This window comes from Vanacampus margaritifer, chromosome 1, assembly GCF_051991255.1.
Source record: "Vanacampus margaritifer isolate UIUO_Vmar chromosome 1, RoL_Vmar_1.0, whole genome shotgun sequence".
Classification (NCBI taxonomy): Eukaryota; Metazoa; Chordata; class Actinopteri; order Syngnathiformes; family Syngnathidae; genus Vanacampus; species Vanacampus margaritifer.
In genome coordinates, this window is record NC_135432.1 from 35,154,625 (window position 1) to 35,174,032 (window position 19,408).

The window sequence follows — 19,408 nt, forward strand, 5'->3', positions numbered from 1 at the left end:
GGTCAGCTAAGCTTTGTTAAGTGTGCACCCACGTTTCCTCGCTAAGGACCAATAGGTTCCTCCTCATCAAATATATTTCCCCCTGCAATAATGTCTTTTTATAGCACAAACATATTGATCACCCACTGCATTACCTTCTGCAGCTTGGCCCAGTGTGTAAAAAAAAAAAAGTGTGAGGGCTGCATTATTGCCCTCTATGACTATCCAAGGGTGTGTGGAGGGTGGGGGACTTTGTGTGTGTGTGTGTGTGTGTGTGTGCGTTTGTTAATGTGGTTTAGACCGACAAATGATCTGACATTTGACCTGGGAAAAGTTGACACTTGTGTTTAGAGCGACACAGGCAGTGTCGGCCTAATTCAAGACTTGTTTTTTAATTTTTTAGGGTCTATAAAAACGTTTTTTTCTGTAAAAAGAGAAAAATATGGGCCTACTACTCAGCTAGGACAATAATTATGCATGAATTCATTTCTAAATATCTTATAAATATGATTTTTTGATCTGTCAGTGTAATCCCCTCGTCTGAGATTTTGTGTGTGTGTGTGACATCCTACTGGCCGTTTTTTGTTATTGCACTTTCACACACACACACAAAAGTACACACAAAGGGGGCGGTGGCATGACGTGTAATGTGGGCGTGAGGTACACTGGATCTCCCGCGAAAGCGTCATGCGTCAACGTGGGATGCAGACAAACACAACGCAGAACTGCACAGTAAGTAACAAGCATATATTCATTGTAAATAAACCCAATTTAATGAGAACACGGTTATTTTTGTTGCGGTGAGGTAATTTCATCAAGGCAGTGCAACTTTTTACGCTGTTTTAGAAAGGTTTCATGATAGAAAATGAAAACTTTTTAATTTGTTTACGTAGATGCCTCGTTCGGTTGTTGCTGGTTATTCAGATATCTAATTTAAATACGTACGTGACGGTTGCTCCACCATAATAATTATCTCATATTAGGACAGGCGGTTGGGACTAAGGATGGATGGATTCATTTTGTCTACGAAGCGGATATTTTGCCGTGTTTTAAAAGTTCACGTAGCGTTAGTTTGCCGTGAACCGCGCGAGAACTATACAAGTTTGAATTCTGTGTCGGCAAAATAGCGCTAGCAGGAGAGTTGCCGGTAGCCTCTCAGTACTATATTTTGCTGTGAAACGCGAGAGAACTACAAGTACTAATTCTGCGCCGGCAAAATAGCGCCAGCAGAAGAGTTGCCGGTCTCGCCTTTAACAGCTATCTTGCCGTGAGTCGCGCAAGAACTACAAGTAGGCCTACGAATTCTGCGCCGGCAAAAAACCGCTAGCAGGAAAATGTCCACTGCCTTTTCTCTAACGTTTGTATTTATCTTTGGCCATCTGTTACTTAATTAATGAGCGAGCTTGAGCATTTTCACGTATTGACAATTCCGAGGTGACGTCATCTCTCATTGAAAAGCATTAGACTTTGGATCGTTGTAGTTTGATTTGTGAGGATTATTTTGATTTTAAAATATGAGATGTTTATATTATTGTTTATAACAATCATTTAATTTTTTGAATATTTACTTTTTCTTTGGGTACAGAGGCTCTTGATTTAAAAAAGAAAAACATGCCAAGGCAAAGGTGTTTGAATCCAAAAAAAGAAGCAATGCTTTATATCGATACCGGAAGAGACAAACATGGACTTGATGTGAAATACATCAGTGAATTCAAAGGTAAGATACATCTAACAATAACAGTTAACTAAAAAGTGAATCTTCCACCTGACTTCATTATTATTTTTGTCATTACTAGGGAGAGGGGTCTTTGCTTGTGCTTCTTTTGAAAAAGGAAACTTCCTGCTAGAATATCATGGTGCACTTCTAAGCAAACAAGAATGTGAGAGGAGACAGAGATTGTACCATGACAAAATGAAAGCATTCATGTTTGAGTTTCACTTTGACGGAAGAACTTGCTGGTGCGTATTAAGTCCATGCTCCATTTAATTAGTCCATATTAAAAGTCCATAATTTGTTTAGACTCATTAGCTTTGAGTCAAAACCCGAATGGGATCTTAAATCAAGAAAATCAACACTACCGAGTTCTAACTATATAATATTAATAATTGGTTTTCTATTTGAAGTGTTGATGCAGCAACAGAGGATGGGTCACTAGGAAGACTGGTCAATGATGACCACATCAACCCAAATGCCACAATGAAGTATTTAAATGTGCAAGGAAAGCCCCATCTGTGTTTATTTGCGACACGGGACATTGACCCAGGAGAGGAGATTACATATAATTATGGTGACTCTGACTGGCCATGGAGAAGCAAGGTAATCATATCAGAATGTGATGAGTGGTTAGTGATCTGAAAATCTGTATTGACTGAATTAAACTCATGATGTTTGTCAATTTAAACCTCAGGAATCTGGCCAACAAAACACATCCACATCCAAGCTCACCGTGGAGGAAACTACATCTACAGCGCCCACAGATGCTCTGAAATCTTTTCAAGAGGTAAATCATGTACACTATTTTAGTGCTCTTTTACAGTCCATACGCTATGTACAGGTTAGGGTTGTCACAATACTAAAATTTCAAACTCAATATCGATACCCAGGAAAATACTTGATGCTTAATACCTTTCAATACCATACCAAAAGATATACTAATCCTAAAATAACAAAAATAATTAAGACAATCATTTTTTCACATGCAAATAAATAATTTAAACAAATGAAAGAATACGCCATATTAAAAAATGCCACTTTATTCTACGAATGACTGTCTGAGCCTGTCGTATCACTGGTCTTAATTTTCTTTGCGGTTGGAAGTTTTTTTTTGTTTTGTTTTTTAAAGACAAGCATGTCAATGTGCTCCTGTGCCCTTCTTGGCTTGCAAATGAGCCCTGAATTTACTAAAAATGAGGCACAACTTGAAGCAGCAATGCACGAGCACACTAAGCTAACCATGAGGCCGCGGCTAATGGCTAATAATAAAACAACAGTCACTTACTGAGCATAAGTCTAACCGCGGTAGCCAGCTAACGGCTAATAACAAAACAACAAGGCATCTGGCTTTTTCTTGTCCACCAAAACTGGCACGTTTAGCCCTCCTGCCACCACACTGGTCATACTAAGCAGCTGTAAAACATAGCTGAACAAGCAAGGTTGCAGTGTGGGCTCTCCTGGGTGCGGGAGCCTGTCTTCCGAGGCAGCGATGCTAGTGGAGTGTGCACGGCTGACGCTGCAGGAACGCTACCATGTATCGATAGTATTGATACCATTACAAAGAGATATTGTATCCGGATACGACGTGTTTGAAAAGTATTGATACTTTTGACAACCCTATTAAAAGTACACAACGTGAATGGATTTTAACGCCATCTTTAACTCTTAAAAAAACACACAAAGTTTACCACTCATACATGTCTGTGTTAAATGTTTCCTTCCTGTCTCTTTTGCAGCATTCTGACGCAGAGAAGTCTGCCCAAACCTCCAGAGTTGAACACATTGAACAGGTACATGTAGTTGTTCAATAGATTTCAACGCCATCTGGCAGTTAAAAACTGTATGCATATTTCTGCACTTTCAGTGAATTTGTAATCAAACATCATTTCTGTGTGTATTGTCTCTGTATTTTTCTCTTTCAGTGCATGATGGAGACAAGGCACTCCTCAATGAGTTTGAGCCAGAATGACCTGAGTCCACCGCACAATAGTTCTCAAAAGGTAAATTACTTTATCACTAATGAGTGTCATTTAGCATCCAACTACAGTAATTGTTTGCAGTGCTCTATCAAGTTACCAGTAATATTTTGGTGTACAGAGAAACTTATTGAAGGCTTGATAATATTTTGAATGGACCGAGTGTATGTGTGCGTGTGTTATCACCCAGATTTATTGTGTATTGGACTGACACATTTCGTGATAGTATTTTCAAGTTTTAAGTCACAACCTCATCCATAGGTTTGAATGTGTGTGTGTGTGTTGTGTCCAAGTATGGCATAGACTGACACTGGCATACACTGACTTTCGCCGAGAAAGCATTTCCTGTAGAAGTTGTCGCACTCACCTACTTGTGTGTGTGTGTGTTCACATAATCTCATGGTTTAGAGGGACATTTAACCTCATTGTATCTTTAAGTCTTACAGTCACCCAATATCACCTTTCTGTGGAGTTGAATCACTATACATACAGTATATAAATATACTTGGTAGGCTATTGTTTAAATGACCTAACATAAACTCTGTGTTTCTTGATCCTGCATCACTCTGAATCAGCAACGTAATGTAAAGCGTTGTCTCAATGAAGGTATGTCTATGTTTAATGTTTCCTTCCTGTCTCTTTTGCAGCATTCTGACGCAGAGAGGTCAGCCCAACCCTCAGAGGTTGAAGATATTGAACAGGTACATGTGGTTGTTAAATGGATATCAATGCCATCTGGCAATTAAAAACTGTCAAAGTTTACCGCTCATGCATATTTCTGGAACTTGAAACAAATTTGTAATCAAACAGTCTGATGGCACCTGTGTGTATTGTCTTTTTATTTTTCTCTTTCAGTGCATGATGGAGACAAGGCACTCCTCAATGAGTTTGAGCCAGAGTGACCTGAGTCCAGTACGTCGTGAGCCACTCAACAATTCTCAAAAGGTAAATTACTTTATCACTAATAAGTGTCATTTAGCATCCAACTACAGTAATTGTTTGCAGTGCTCTATCAAGTTACCAGTAATATTTTGGTGTACAGAGAAACTTATTGAAGGCTTGATAATATTCTGAATAGACCGAGTGTGTGTGTGTGTGTGTGTGTGTGTTATCACCTAGATTTATTGTGTATTGGACTGACACATTTCATGATAGTATTTTCAAGTTTTAAGTGACAACCTCATCCATAGGTTTGAATGTGTGTGTGTGTGTGTTGTGTCCAAGTATGGCATAGACTGACACTGGCATACACTGACTTTCGCCGAGAAAGCATTTGCTGTAGAAGTTGTCGCACTCACCTACTTGTGTGTGTGTGTGTTCACATAATCTCATGGTTTAGAGGGACATTTAACCTCATTGTATCTTTAAGTCTTATAGTCACCCAATGTCACCTTTCTGTGGAGTTGAATCACTATACCTGTACATACAGTATATAAATATACTTGGTAGGCTGTTGTTTAAATGACCTAACATAAACTCTGTGTTTCTTGATCCTGCATCACTCTGAATCAGCAACGTAATGTAAAGCGTTGTCTCAATGAAGGTATGTCTATGTTTAATGTTTCCTTCCTGTCTCTTTTGCAGCATTCTGATGCAGAGAGGTCAACCCAACCCTCAGACGTTGAAGATATTGAACAGGTACATGTGGTTGTTAAATGGATATCAATGCCATCTGGCAATTAAAAACCGACAAAGTTTACCGCTCATGCATATTTCTGCAACTTGAAACAAATTTGTAATCAAACAGTCTGATGGCACCTGTGTGTATTGTCTTTTTATTTTTCTCTTTCAGTGCATGATGGAGACAAGGCACTCTTCAATGAGTTTGAGCCAGAGTGACCTGAGTCCAGTACGTCGTGAGCCACTCAACAATTCTCAAAAGGTAAATTACTTCATCATTAATGAGTGTCATTTAGCATCCAACTACAGTAATTGTTTGCAGTGCTCTATCAAGTTACCAGTAATATTTTGTTGTACAGAGAAACTTTTTGAAGGCTTGATAATATTTTGAATAGACCGAGTGTTTGTGTGTGTTATCACCTAGATTTATTGTGTATTGGACTGACACATTTCGTGATAGTATTTTCAAGTTTTAAGTCACAACCTCATCCATAGGTTTGAATGTGTGTGTGTGTGTGTGTTGTGACCAAGTATGGCATAGACTGACACTGGCATACACTGACTTTCGCCGAGAAAGCATTTGCTGTAGAAGTTGTCGCACTCACCTACTTGTGTGTGTGTGTGTTCACATAATCTCATGGTTTAGAGGGACATTTAACCTCATTGTATCTTTAAGTCTTACAGTCACCCAATGTCACCTTTCTGTGGAGTTGAATCACTATACATACAGTATATCAATATAATTGGTAGGCTGTTGTTTTTGAAATTACCTAACATAAACTCAATGTTTCTTGATCCTGCATCACTCTGAATCAGCAATGTGATGTAAAGCGTTGTCTTTATGAAGGTATGTCTATGTTTAATGTTTCCTTCCTGTCTCTTTTGCAGCATACCGACACAGAGAGGTCCGCCCAACCATTAGAGGTTGAAGGTATTGAACAGGTATATATGGTTGTTAAATAAATTTCAACGCCATCTGGCAATTAAAAACTGTCAAAGTCATGCATATTTCTGCAACTTCAGTGAATTTGTAGTAATTAAACAGTCTGATTACACCTGTGTGTATTTTCTCTGTATTTTTTTTTTCAGTGCATGATGGAGACAAGTGACTCCACGTTGACCTTGTGCCAGGGTGACCTTAGTCCAGCACTTGAGCCTCAGACCAGTTCTCAAAAGGTAAATTACTTCTTCTTTAATGAGTGTAATTAAAAGTACAATTACAGTTAACGGTCAACAATTGTTTCCTGTGCATGTCAAGTCATCAGCAATATTTTTGTGCTCTGAGAAACTTCATTGGATGCTTGATAATTGAAGTCAGAGTTTGTACATATTTGTTCATCTAAGTTTTTTTTCTGCTAGCAATCCCATATGCTTATTAAATATTTTGCTAACACTTTTTAAATAAATACCCCCCCCCCCCCCCCCCCCAGGACTGTTGGAAACACCTTCTTGAGGTCTCAACACTGTCACCCTTTGACAAGTGTGTTCTATGCTTGGGACATATATCTTCTTTTACATGGACTGGATACAGATGCAAAGGTAAACCATATATTGATAGCATTGCTTTGAGTCCAAATTTAGACGATACAGCCAGAAACCAAACAAATGATGCCATTGGCCACCGAACAGTTGTCTGCATTGTGGACATGATGTAACAATTTAATTACTGGCAACTCTTCTTACACAATATAAAATACAGCACTGATTGGTACAGAGAAGAAAATTGTTTAAAGAAGTTATGTTGAAACTGTAACTGGCACTGTTTGTTTGACCCAACATTTTCTAACTCTGTTCACAGCATGTTCAAGAGTCTGGCATCTGTCCTGCTACAGACGAAAGAAAGCAGAGGATGAAATATTAGACTCGGATGAGGAGCAGAACTCTGGAAGCAAATATGTCCCTGATTCAGATGAGGATTCAGATTCAAGCATGACTTTGGTGCCTCATCAGTCTAAAGTACGACAGAAGGAAGGAATACCAGCCTTACCCACTAACAACTCTAACAGTTTGGACACACATTTTCCAAATGACGCTGGCACATCAAAATGTTTGCTCACAGATGTCATTGCTGGCGAAACGTCAGATTCAGAAATTTCTAGCAAAGACTCATCAAATAAGCATGTGAAGAACAAAGATAAAAAATCTCTAGAACATCTCAATTTGACCAATAGAAATGACTGTTTTGTTTGTGGTAAGCCACAAAGCAGACTGACTCGCCACCTGAAAGTACACATGTCTCACCCAGAAGTTTCATATGCATTTTACCTCCCTGGTCACTCTCAGGAGCGCAAGACTTTGTTTGAAAAAATGCGAAACAGAGGAAACTTTCATCATAACATTGCCATACTCCAAGGTGAAAATGGACAATTAAAAGTGAAAAGGGTGCTAAAATCTACTGCAGTGGCTGGAAACTTTGTGCATTGTATGCACTGCCAGGGCTTATACGCACGCAAAGAACTGTGGAGACATGTCCGAAGATGTTCGTTAAGGCCAGAAAATCGCAATCTGGATAAACAAGCTGGAAGAGCCAGAGTTCTGTGTTTTGCTACAGCCCAAGATACCGTATTCAGTCAACACTTCTCGAGTGGAATGTGGAAGCTTCTTAGCACAATGAAGACGGATGACATTGGCCTTGCTGTACGAAATGACCTATCTATTGTTCATTTGGCCCAGTCCCTGTACAATAAACATGGTCAAGATCCCACAAAGTACAAACATATTCGACAAAAGCTCCGAGAAGTGGGACGACTGCTGGTATGTCTGCGAGCAAACTACTCTGTACACAGCCTGGAGGAAGCCATAAAGCCCTCAAACTCTCAAACAGTTGTTCAAGCAGTGAAGCAAGTTGCTGGATTTGACGAAGAAAGCCTCTCCTACCATACACCAAGCCTGGCTTTGAAATTGGGGCACACACTAAACAAAATCTGCGACATCATTCATTGTCGTGCACTAATGGCAGAAGATGCAGCACTGGTGAAGGCAACTGAAACATTTAGGAAACTATATACCTCCAAGTGGTGTGAGTTGATTTCCAACAAAGCTCTGAGCACATTGAGCAGTGCCAAGTATAATAAGCCAACAACACTGCCCTTTACAGAGGATATCCAGGTACTTCACCAGTACCTTCAGAAGACTGCTGACAGTGCTGTTAGTAACTTGATGGAGGAAGCAACACCGAAAAACTATGCTGAAATTGAAATTGAAGGTGAGTGTTCAGAATGTCAGATGATCATGTTTAGTAGGGGTGGGAAAATATGGGTACCTCAAGATTTGATTCACTTCCGATGCATCATTAGTACATTTGTATTTTTAAAACAATTGCAGAACTCAAGGAAGAGCAAAGATTTATATTTCATACTGACTTTTATTAAAGTGGCAAGGCAACCTGGTTTACAATAGTGTGTCAACACACATTTCAAAAAGTGCCAATGGCAGCGTTTGCTGTAACAAATGTTTAACTTCTCCCAGTGCAATATGCAGAAGACAACAGTGGCTTTTTATTTTTATGTAAACTTTAAAAATCTATTTTTAGTATCGGTAACTCTGAATCGAAGCAGAATCTTTTTAATACGACGATTGATGCATGAAAAAAAAAAAATTATCGTTCTCACCCCTACTACTAGATGTGGCATCCTTTCCATCTTGCATCTGTTACAGCTGTACTTCTGGCCAATTCTAAAACTTGATGCCTTGGGGTCTGATGCCTCACTGATCTTTTATTATGACTATCTTTTTCTAGGTAACTTATCATTCAGTGAGAATGAAAATAATGAAGGCAGTGACTCAGAGGGCAGCGGCACAGAGGTCGGAGGACCACTTTGTGAAGATGGCAAAGACCTGGATCCAGCCTCAGACTCTATGATCCTTGAGCAGGAACAGAACTCTGGTGGCCAAGGTAGGTTCTCTGTCTACTTTACAAATTTTCTCTCAGCAGACGGGGCAACAAAGGCCGCCCGGTATCAGTATTTGTTGATGAGACAATTTTCACACGTCGTTTTTGTTTTTACCAGATAAGCTGTCACATGTGACGTCTACAGTAGGAGACACAGTCCCTTCAACTGGCGGTAAGACAAGCTTTAGGATCTTTGGATTATGTTATGAAAATATGCAATGATGTAAGGCCTCCTGAGCAATGAAATGAGCTAAAAAAAAACATAAAATAAAGTCACGTAACTGCTTAAGACTAGATGCAGTCGGTAATGGTCTTTTCTTTTGCCATCCTGCAGCCACACAATAGCCTGCATTAGGCCATAAATAATGGCTGTGGAGAGTACTATCTACTTCCTGTTTTTGTGTTGCAGCCACTGTAATTGACAAATAATCTGTGACATTAGTTAGATTTACCTTCTGATTGTTCAAGTATCTGTAAATATATATATATATATATATGTATTTTTTGTTTTGTTTACTTACAGTCCTCTCAGGAAAAGACGATGCTGATCAAGAAAGTGAGGCAAGGAGACAGCCAAAGAAAATGTGGAGCAAAGCCGAGGTCGCTGCAGTGATGCGACATTTTGGAAGCCACATAAAAAAAGGAAAACTTGCCTCCAAAGTTGAATGCAGCCAGTGTAAGCGGGCAGAGGACCCTGTGCTGTCACAACGGACTGTACAGAATATTAGAGACTTTGTGAGAAACCGAATAACCACAGCCAAAAGGCAGGCCCAGAAGAGACGGTAAACCTATTTGCTGGTATCTCACTGAGCAACGAATGCTTGCGAACATAGAGAATTTGGAGTTTTTGTCGGGATTCATAAAAGGTTGCAGAAATGTTCAGTTTTCACTTGTCAGTTTTTCCTGTCGCAAAGTTTTTTTTTAACATGTTCAGACAGTTTTTCACTTTTTGCAAGCATCTTCTGAAACCTTTTATGAACCGTGACAAAAAAAAAACAAATTTGCTATTTACCCAAGCATTCATCACTCAGTGAGATACCAGAATGAGAGTTTCATTTAAAACTAAATTCAGGGAACTTTTTATTTATGTATTTAATTATATTTTCACTTAATGCTTCAGACACTAAGAACTCCCTGCACTTTTTCTCTTAGAAATTAAAACAAAAATCTTAAGGGAGATCTGAAGTATATGCCACAAAGGAGGTGGGACTTACGACTTCTGTAGGTCACACACACGCTGTTTCTGGTTACTGTTGCAACATAAGGGTGGAAGTGCGAGTATGGGGCACGGCCTATATGGCGCTACAATAACTGGTATCAGCGTAGGTGTGTGACTTACGGAAGTTGCAAGTCCCGCTTTCCCCGTGGCATATACCCCATTTACTTGCCTAATTTTCAATTGACCTTAACACAAGCTAATGACCCTGGCAGCACCCAGCACTTTTTGTTAGCAAATAGACCAATTTGTTTTAAAACTTAATGTTTAAAATTAAACTAAAAGCCTTTAACAAATTTGAAAGTTATAAACATGCTTAATAGCATTTCAACATTTAAAAAAATATTAATTTTGACCCCATTTTTTTCTTTTGCTACAAATGAATATCAGCTCCAAATGTGGTTATTGGCCTCTTTGACTAAAAATAATCAGTATGGTGTCGGCACTGTCTATCACTACTACTATAAACTCTATATTGGAATATTAAACTACAAGGCTCTGAATTTTCAGTAGGATAAAAATGGCACACCAACACGTAGTGCGTAGTGGCTCGGAACACCTTGATTAGAAAGGACTTTGTAGAAAACAGTGTACAGTGTCTAGACCAGTCATACTTGTTAATAAAACATCTGTGTTTACTTTAATTTAGATTGCGTTTGTATGTTTTTACGTTTGTGATATTACAGCTTGGTAAGTGTGGGGTTGCTAATTTCTGAGGTTTAAAGGAGCCTGTGTCATTAAATAGACACTTTCCTACATTCTTTGTGCAGTTGCGTCTTAATTTGTGTGGCTGCAAATGTGAGGTAATTGTCTTTTTAAAGTCTCAATAATGTTGATGCTCATTACTGTCGTATTTTTTGTATTAGTCATGAAGAAACACTTACAGGGGTGAATTCATCATCCATCTATATCCAATTGCTCTCTTTTGGTTCTGTTCACCTAATGCATAGTGGTGTCAGGTGGTGTATTTATGTTAATTTTGGGTGGTGGGGGGCGTGACTACCTTGTCCCTTTAAAGTCACCTTAATCCTGTTTTGTCCTTGTAAACCACAATTCAAGTGTCGTCCCAAACCACCATTTTGTCAGGTCTGATATCTCAGGTTGTTAACCTCTTTTCTAAGCTCTGAAGGGTGCTAAATTCTTCTCAATTTTTTTGAAGTGATTTAGCCTTACTCCCATCATTCTAAACCCTTTTAAAAGGTGTGTCAACTTAAATCACCACCGGGCCTGTTTCTGAAATTTGTCAGTCTATACCATATAAACAGGTATGTGTGTGTGTGTGTGTGTGCGTGTGTGTGTGTGTGTGTGTGTGTGTGTGTGTGTGTGTGTGCATGCAGGCTCAGCTGAAAGTAATTCCGGTCAAGACTGAGCTAACGCTCATCAAGCAACTTCACGGGGTTATAAGATCCATAAACAATTCTCTCCACCGGCGTATTGCTGTATGCAAATGTGGCATTTATTGTGAATGTGTTAGTGTCATCACCAAAAATGGGATACTTTACTCTGAGGCCACATCATAAAGAAAAGAGATCAATAAAAGTCATGATGCATAAAGGCAAAGTATGTCAGGCCATGTTGCCATGGGACAACACCAATATACTCCGTAATGAAATCAAATGCAACGTGGGTTTGAAAGCAACTGAGTCATTAAAGGTCGCAATATTTGTCCAACTTGCACTGAATGTAATATTTAGCCGCGTAGGAAGACATGATCTTGATTGACAAGTTTGAACCAATGGATTTCACACGTTCTTCTGCCTCCAGTCACACCTTTGCTTTAAATTAGTCATTTGAGAAGACGTGAGGTCTGCCAGTCAGAAGCATGTCTAAATGGAACCACGAGGAGTAACTTTTGTGGTGCAATGGTCAGGTTTATCCTCAGGGAACCTGCAGGAAGTCATCCTCCTCTGTTCCTCTAGTTTAATGCGGTCAACTATCAAATAAAGCCACCTGATAAATAACCTTTATGAATATTTCTTATCTCACACTGACTCAGATTAGACCACAGCAAATCCTGCCAAGGACATAAATCCCTGCTGTTCGCTCCCACACACTAGCCTTTCTCATCAGTTATGATAACCAAAAAATGACAGCAGTCTTCACACTGCTATCTTTTCCAGAAATATGTTTCTCGGTGGTTATGTTTGTGATAGCAGAGAAGCAGTAAAATATGTTTGCGACAGTGCAAGTAAGCATTTGGAGGTTGTCTGTTGAACTGTCCACAGGTCACAATGTGTACTTGAAGCCAAAGGCTTCTCTTATCACTTCATTTTATCTTACAGTACCTTTATAGTTGCTGTTGTGACACAATTTAATACCAACTTACATCCATCCAAAAACACATTTCTGTACATTGTATCTTGTGCAGTCACTGGGGGATTAACTAAACCACCTTTTCCACTGCTCTTCCAATTTTGATTACCTTGGTAGAGTTAGGATGATTCACGCCATGAGATGACCAAGATAGCAGGGTCAAAAATCTAATCAATGTGCTGATGATTACATTATAATCTAAATTTACAATCCAAAACCATGTGTGTAATGTGTGCATTTAAAGAATGAAAATTGTATCTGATACAAAAAAATTGTATAAGCTTTGTCAATACAAGGACTACTGAACATTAAGTAGTATTACAGTAGACAAAGGGGAAAAAACTGATAAGAATTTTAATTGCAGTTTTTGTCAGTATTGCATGTCTGAAAAATAAAACCCTCCAGTTCAGGGAATTTGATGCTAACATGAAGATGCTCATGAATTTGTTTTATCCGCAAACGGCCTTCACACAAAATTGCAAAACTGCATTTATTGTTCCCTCAGTATCAGCAGATGTGTTCACCGCACAGCTGCTTGTTGTCACGATTGTTTGCTGCTTTATCTTTTCTCTGTCTCTTGTGCTGTTTGCATCTGTGTTGGTCTTTCATCAGGTATGTCTGGATTTTTATGTTTATCACTAACTGCTGCCTCTATAAATAAGACTGTGTGTTTACTGGGGAAAACAACTCCTTGGTATAACCCTTCAATGTGCCAGTGCCCAGAAATAACATACAATAAAATTTAATTTATATATATATATATATATATATATATATATTTAGCCGCAAGGGGGCACAAGCCAGTGTCTTCTTGTGCCGATCCCAAGCCCGGATAAATACAGAGGGTTGTGTCAGGAAGGGCACCCAACGTAAAAACTTTGGCTAAATCAATCATGGGAATCAAATATATGACTTCCCTATCGGATCTGTCGAGGCCCGGGTTAACAACAACCGCCATTGGTGCTGTTGTTGACCTACAGGGTGCCGGCGGAAACTGGACTACTGTTGGTCGAAGAAGGAGAGGAGGAAGGTGTGTTCGTAGGAGGAAAGAGAAGTGGAACACCAAGAGTCTAGGACTGGGAGTAGGGACTTTGATTGTTGGAACTATGACAGGAAAATTAGAGAGCTGGTTGACATGCAGAAGAGGAAGGTGGACATATTGTGTGTTCAGGAGACCTGGTGGAAAGCGAGCAAAGCTAGACGATTAGGAGCTGGGTTCAAGTTATTCTATCATTTAGGTAGATAGGAAGAGAAATGGAGTAGGAGTTATTGTGAAGGAGAAGTTTGTTAGGAATGTCCTGAAGGTAAAAAGAGTGTCAGATAGAGTGATGAGCCTGAAGCTAGGAATCGAAGGTGTGATGATCAATGTTGTTGGTGGGTATGCGCCACAGGTAGGATGTGAGATGGAGGAGAAGAAAAACTTTTGGTTGGACCTTGATGAAATGATGCAGAGCATCCCTAGGAGTGAGAGAGTTGTCATTAGTGCACACTTCAATGGACCCGTTGGTGCAGGAAACAGAGGCGATGAGGAGGTGACTGGCAAGTTTGGTATTGAAGACATTTAACATTTTCTATGCATATTTTTACTGTTTATGAATTTACTTATAGTATATAGATGCCATATAACTGTGATAATGTTTGTGTGAAATATATTGGACATATTAACTGTATTGTAATGAATAACACTTTTCACTCCCTTCCAGCTGGTGAGATAGGAATGTACATGGGAGTCAAGTTCTCAAGTTCTCATGGTGATAACACTGTGGGTCTGAGGGAGTCTAGGTCGCATGGCATTACCTGTCTAATCATATATTTCCGGCTTTGGACGGGGAAATGGAGTAAACATGTCAGTAAATCACTTGTCTGTCTATTATAATTACTAACCCTTTGTCCAGCCTCAGAGGAGGAGTATGCTTTTTTCATCTATAAAACGACTGTGTGTTTTCATATTGACACACTCGAGGCTTAACATCACCTTTGAATGTAAGCATGTCTTGTGTCTTTTAGGAGGTCCTAAAATAAATCTTTTGCAAAAGAAGCTTCTTCATCAGATCTCATATGCAATTATTTCGAACACGCAAAGATTACATTTAATATAGTAATCAAATAATACCTTCAGTATCCAGGAGAGGAAAGCAGAAGGACAGATGGTGGTTGACTTTGCAAAAAGAATGGCTGTCGTGAATACTTTCTTCCAGAAGAGGCAGGAACATAGGGTGACCTACAAGAGTGGAGGTAGGAGTATACAGGTAGACTACATCTTGTGTAGAAGGTGTAATTTGCAGGAGATCAGCGACTGCAAAGTAGTGGTAGGTGAGAGTGTAGCCAGACAGCATAGGATGGTAGTGTGTAGGATGACTCAAAGGCAGAGCAGAGGACGAAATGGTGGAAGCTGAAAAACGAAGAGTGTTGTTTGGCTTTCAGGAAGGAGTTGAGACTCTGGATGGTTAGGAGGCGCTTCCAAATGAATGGACAACTACAGCAAATGTGATCAGGGAGACAGGTAGGACAGTCCTTGGTGTGTCATTTGGAAGGAAAGGAGATAAGGAGACTTGGTGGTGGAATGAGAAGGTGCAAAGGTGGATCCAGAGAAAGAGGTTAGCTAAGAAGTGGGACACAGAGAGGACTGAAGAACGTAGACAGGAGTACAGGGAAATGCAGCGTAAGGTGAAAGTAGAAGTGGCAAAGGCCAAACAAGGGGCTTACAATGACTTGTATGCTAGGTTGGATAGTAAGGAGGGAGAGACTGATCTATACAGGTCGGCAAGGCAAAGAGACATGGGAAAGATGTGCAACAGGTTAGGGTAATAAAGGATAGCGATGGAAGTGTGTTGACAGATGCCAGTAGTGTGATGGGAAGATGGAAAGAGTACTTTGAAGAGTTGATGAATGAGGAAAATGCTAGGAAAATGTTTCCAAATGCCAGGCAGAAGGTCTAGAGGAAGACCAAAGAGGAGGTTTATGGATGTAGTTAAAGAGGACATGATGGTAGTTGGTGTGAGAGCAGAGGATGCTGAGAACAGGGTTAGATGGAGGCAACTGATTCACTGTGGCGACCCCTGAAGGGAAAAGCCAAAAGGAAAAGGATATATATATATATATATATATATATATATATACACATACACACACATACTTTACAGAGTGGCCATTTATTGTGAGCAGTGACGTCTAGACACACCTCTGCACTAACCATGGTGTCTAATCAGCATCTTGATATGGCACACCTGTGAGGTGGGATGGATTATCTCAGCAAAGGAGAAGTGCTCACTATCACAGATTTAGGCCCCGTCCACACGAAAGCCAGTTTCAATGTATCCTTAAAAGTTTCTTACCGTTTAGGCCGTTCGTCAACATGACGGCGCGGTTTCGGAGCTTGAAACCGATCACTTTTGAAACGAGGCTCCAGAGTGGAACGATTTCAAAACGGGCTCCGTACGCGTCCTTCTGGACACCATATGTAGGAGACCCCTCCAGTGATGACGTAATGGTCGCAGCTCAATGACGATTTATTGTCGCAGATTGATGACATATGCGGCAATTCTCGCGTGCCTGCGCGCGAACTGTCAGTCTGTCAACAACAATGGCGGATAGTCGTGTCGTAGTCGTTTTGTGCAACTTCCTTAGCTTGCTTATATGCTTTTGCAGCAAAATATTTTGCTTCTTTATTCCCACGTTCAACCATCGGTGTTGTACTTGAATCACCCGCCATTGTTACATTGATACGTGCAAAGCCATGTTTGTTCTGTAGATTGCAATAAAGTTAAGGGGAAAAAAGTGTTCGTCTTCTTCTTCTTCTAAGCTTTCCGTTAACTCCCTGTGGCTGCGCTACAGCGCCACTCTAGACTTGGCATATACATTACAGCCGTTAAACGTCCTCAGCGTCTTCTTTTGGACACACGCAAGTCTTGAAATGCTTCTGTGCATACGAGTTTGTTTGAGGAATGAAACCGGCTTTGCTTCTGTCTGGACGGGGCCTTAGACTGGTTTGTGAATAATATTTGAGAGAAATGGTGATATTGTGTATGTGGAAGATGTTTTAGATTTTTGAGTTTATCTCATAAAAATTAGAGCAAAAACAAAAGTGTTGAGTTTATATTTTTGTTGTTTGTATAGACTATGGTCATACAGGCAATGCAAAGTCATTTTACAAAACATCCTTTGTGCAAAAATATAACCATTATTCTTGGGTAATGCTTCCTTTATGACATGTTTTGATTAGACAGCAATAGCATTACTTCCTAAGTTTCAGCCGCATTGAACAGTGCGCCAAAAATAAATCTCTCCAGTTGAATTAATTAGTGTCAGACTTGAATTAATTCTAACAGTTTGGAGAGGGTTCCATGATTCTGTGTCTAGACATGAAACTAAATACTTGTCTGTTTTTAGTGTTACCACTTTTAAGGCAGCCATTAAGGTTTCCCTAATCAACATGTGGAATGATAACACACCGACTCTCAATTGGTTCTGCAGCTTCCAGGCAATAGCGACGTGACAGTGTTAACTGAAGGGCTACGTTGCGATACGCGTGCGCATAATTGATCAAGGTTGGAAAACCAAGTAGAGGCAGCTAATGAATCAAGACAATGAGCTTCGGATTTCATTATGGCCGCAAGAAGGGAATCGTTTGAATGGTTCATCTGAGGGATGTGAACTTTCTACTCAGGTCTCGCCTAGCTTATGTGATAAGGAATTTTATCATAAGGTCTAAGTAACATCATCAATTAAGCTTCAAATGTCTTTGTGTCGGTGTGGCTCGGAACCCCTTGTCGGTTAGCACTATAAAGAATATTAGCACTTTAGCAACATGTGCCTTGTTAGGCTGATTAGCAGAGGAGAAAGGGTGCTTTAGGCTTTCCCCCTAGATTGCTTGCTGCAAGATTTAATTGAATTCTCAGCTTGGGTTGCTCAGATGAGCTGCTTAAATGGCAATGGTGGATTTATTTAACTCATTCTGTGTGTGCATGTTATTTTTATTTTTTTTTACAACTCTCAGCTCTTGTGCAACCTTGTCTAAATGGCCATTACTTTCTTTGGTTACTACTGTGCCAAAGCTCCACAGAACAACAACGTTGCAGTCAATAGCACTGATGGTCCTTGATTGATTATACCTACCACTGATCATGCACATTTTTATAAAGCATTAACACAATTTACAAATAGACTGTAGCTCGTTCAAATGAGAAGTAGGTGTATTGTGTTATAATTACAAGGCCAATATTTTCAAATAACAAAGTTCTTTTTTTTAACAGTCAATGACCTGGGGAAAATTCACACAGTGTAAATTAATTACACAATCTTATCTCCATCTTGTAAAACTACAGAGGCCATTCTTCTTTCAATCTTAGAGTGTGCACAGTCTGCCCGAGGGTGCTGATGGTAAGATGAACCCCATGGTGCTGATGAGGCTTTGGGACCGATATGCATAACGTTTGATCGCACTTGGGAGCCCATAAAATACAGGACATAAAAATCACGCTATGCATTTTGTACTCATACCAAAATCGTAAAACATGTTTGTATGAGGGACCACATCATGTGCAAGGAATCTGGGGTAGATCCAAATTTCACTCTTTATACTTATGTCATTTTATATATTCTAGCACAAAAGTTGATATGATGGACATTACATTTGGTGAAACAAATCATTGTCCTGCAAATATATGCTGATACTTGTACACAGTAATCAGCACTAAATGATATACGATATGCTAATGGTATATAATAACCTTCTCTGTTACATGGTTCAAAGTTGATTCTGTTTAACGATTCGATTCTTTGTTGATTTTTTTTTGGGGGGGGGGGATGAATAAACATAGATTAGCATCCACTTTTTTATGTCTTAGTTGAGTCTGTAAACAACAATGAAGGTGAAGGTCCACATCGAGGACTCAGTGGGGTGCCATGGGGTCCCCAGAAAAAAAGAAAAAAAAAGATTTTAAAACAAACACAACAAAAAAAATGTTTTAATCATTCTCTGTAGAAATTTACAAACTATAACCTAGATTATTTTGTGACAATAATGTCCAACTCCAGTAACATTTCAACACTAAGATGAACTCTGAGCACTCAAAAACAACTCCTCCTCCCTGTCTCAATCAAAACAGACACAGCCAGTAGACTGGTGTGTGACTCCCATGAGCAGAGTCAGTGTGGTCGTGTGGAAGTAGCGAGTGTTGCTTTTAAGTCATGGTTCGTTCTGTACATCTTTGCACGTTTTGCAACCTTGAATGAACCCTGATGGGAAAAAAAAGAACACAACACTCGCGGTCCGCAGCATTTACCCTCGCAAGCTGGCGTCATTTAGGCTTTAACATTAGCAGTTACTAAAGGCACGTTTCACAAAAAGGCAAACTGCCAATATATTACTACCCGTACCTGGCGTGTTTATAGGAGAGAACGCTTGCATTGCTGCCGTTGCTTCTGTGTTGACTCCGGAGCGCTCACAAACACGACAGACAGTCATCGCATGCTGTGTGTGCAAATGCGTTTGCATAGTGGTAGTGTTTCCTCCCTTAGTTGCAAACTTTTCTTGGAAGATGTCAGCAAACTTTCGAGCGTAGTGCCATGTTTGTTGCTCGGTGTGAACAGAAATGTCGCGCGAGCGCATTGATGTCATCCCACACGGAACCAATCGAAATCGAAACACTGGGAGCCGGTTCTCAACAAGAACCGGATTTCGATTCCCATCTCTAGGC

General features: G+C 39.8%; 1 protein-coding gene across 1 annotated transcript; it reads left to right on the forward strand.

Annotated features, from left to right (window-relative positions):
• The first annotated feature begins 242 nt into the window (after window positions 1-242).
• LOC144038589 (uncharacterized) lies at window positions 243-11,155 on the forward strand. The gene is made up of 18 exons (XM_077551183.1): window positions 243-711; window positions 1,565-1,696; window positions 1,776-1,938; window positions 2,104-2,296; window positions 2,388-2,480; window positions 3,430-3,483; window positions 3,616-3,693; window positions 4,317-4,370; window positions 4,525-4,614; window positions 5,254-5,307; window positions 5,462-5,551; window positions 6,178-6,231; window positions 6,379-6,465; window positions 6,720-6,828; window positions 7,088-8,494; window positions 9,029-9,184; window positions 9,300-9,353; window positions 9,705-11,155. Exons 2-18 carry the CDS (start codon window positions 1,591-1,593, stop codon window positions 9,965-9,967), a joined length of 3,105 nt encoding a protein of 1,034 aa, XP_077407309.1. The 5' UTR covers window positions 243-711; window positions 1,565-1,590; the 3' UTR covers window positions 9,968-11,155.
• Window positions 11,156-19,408: the final 8,253 nt, after the last annotated feature.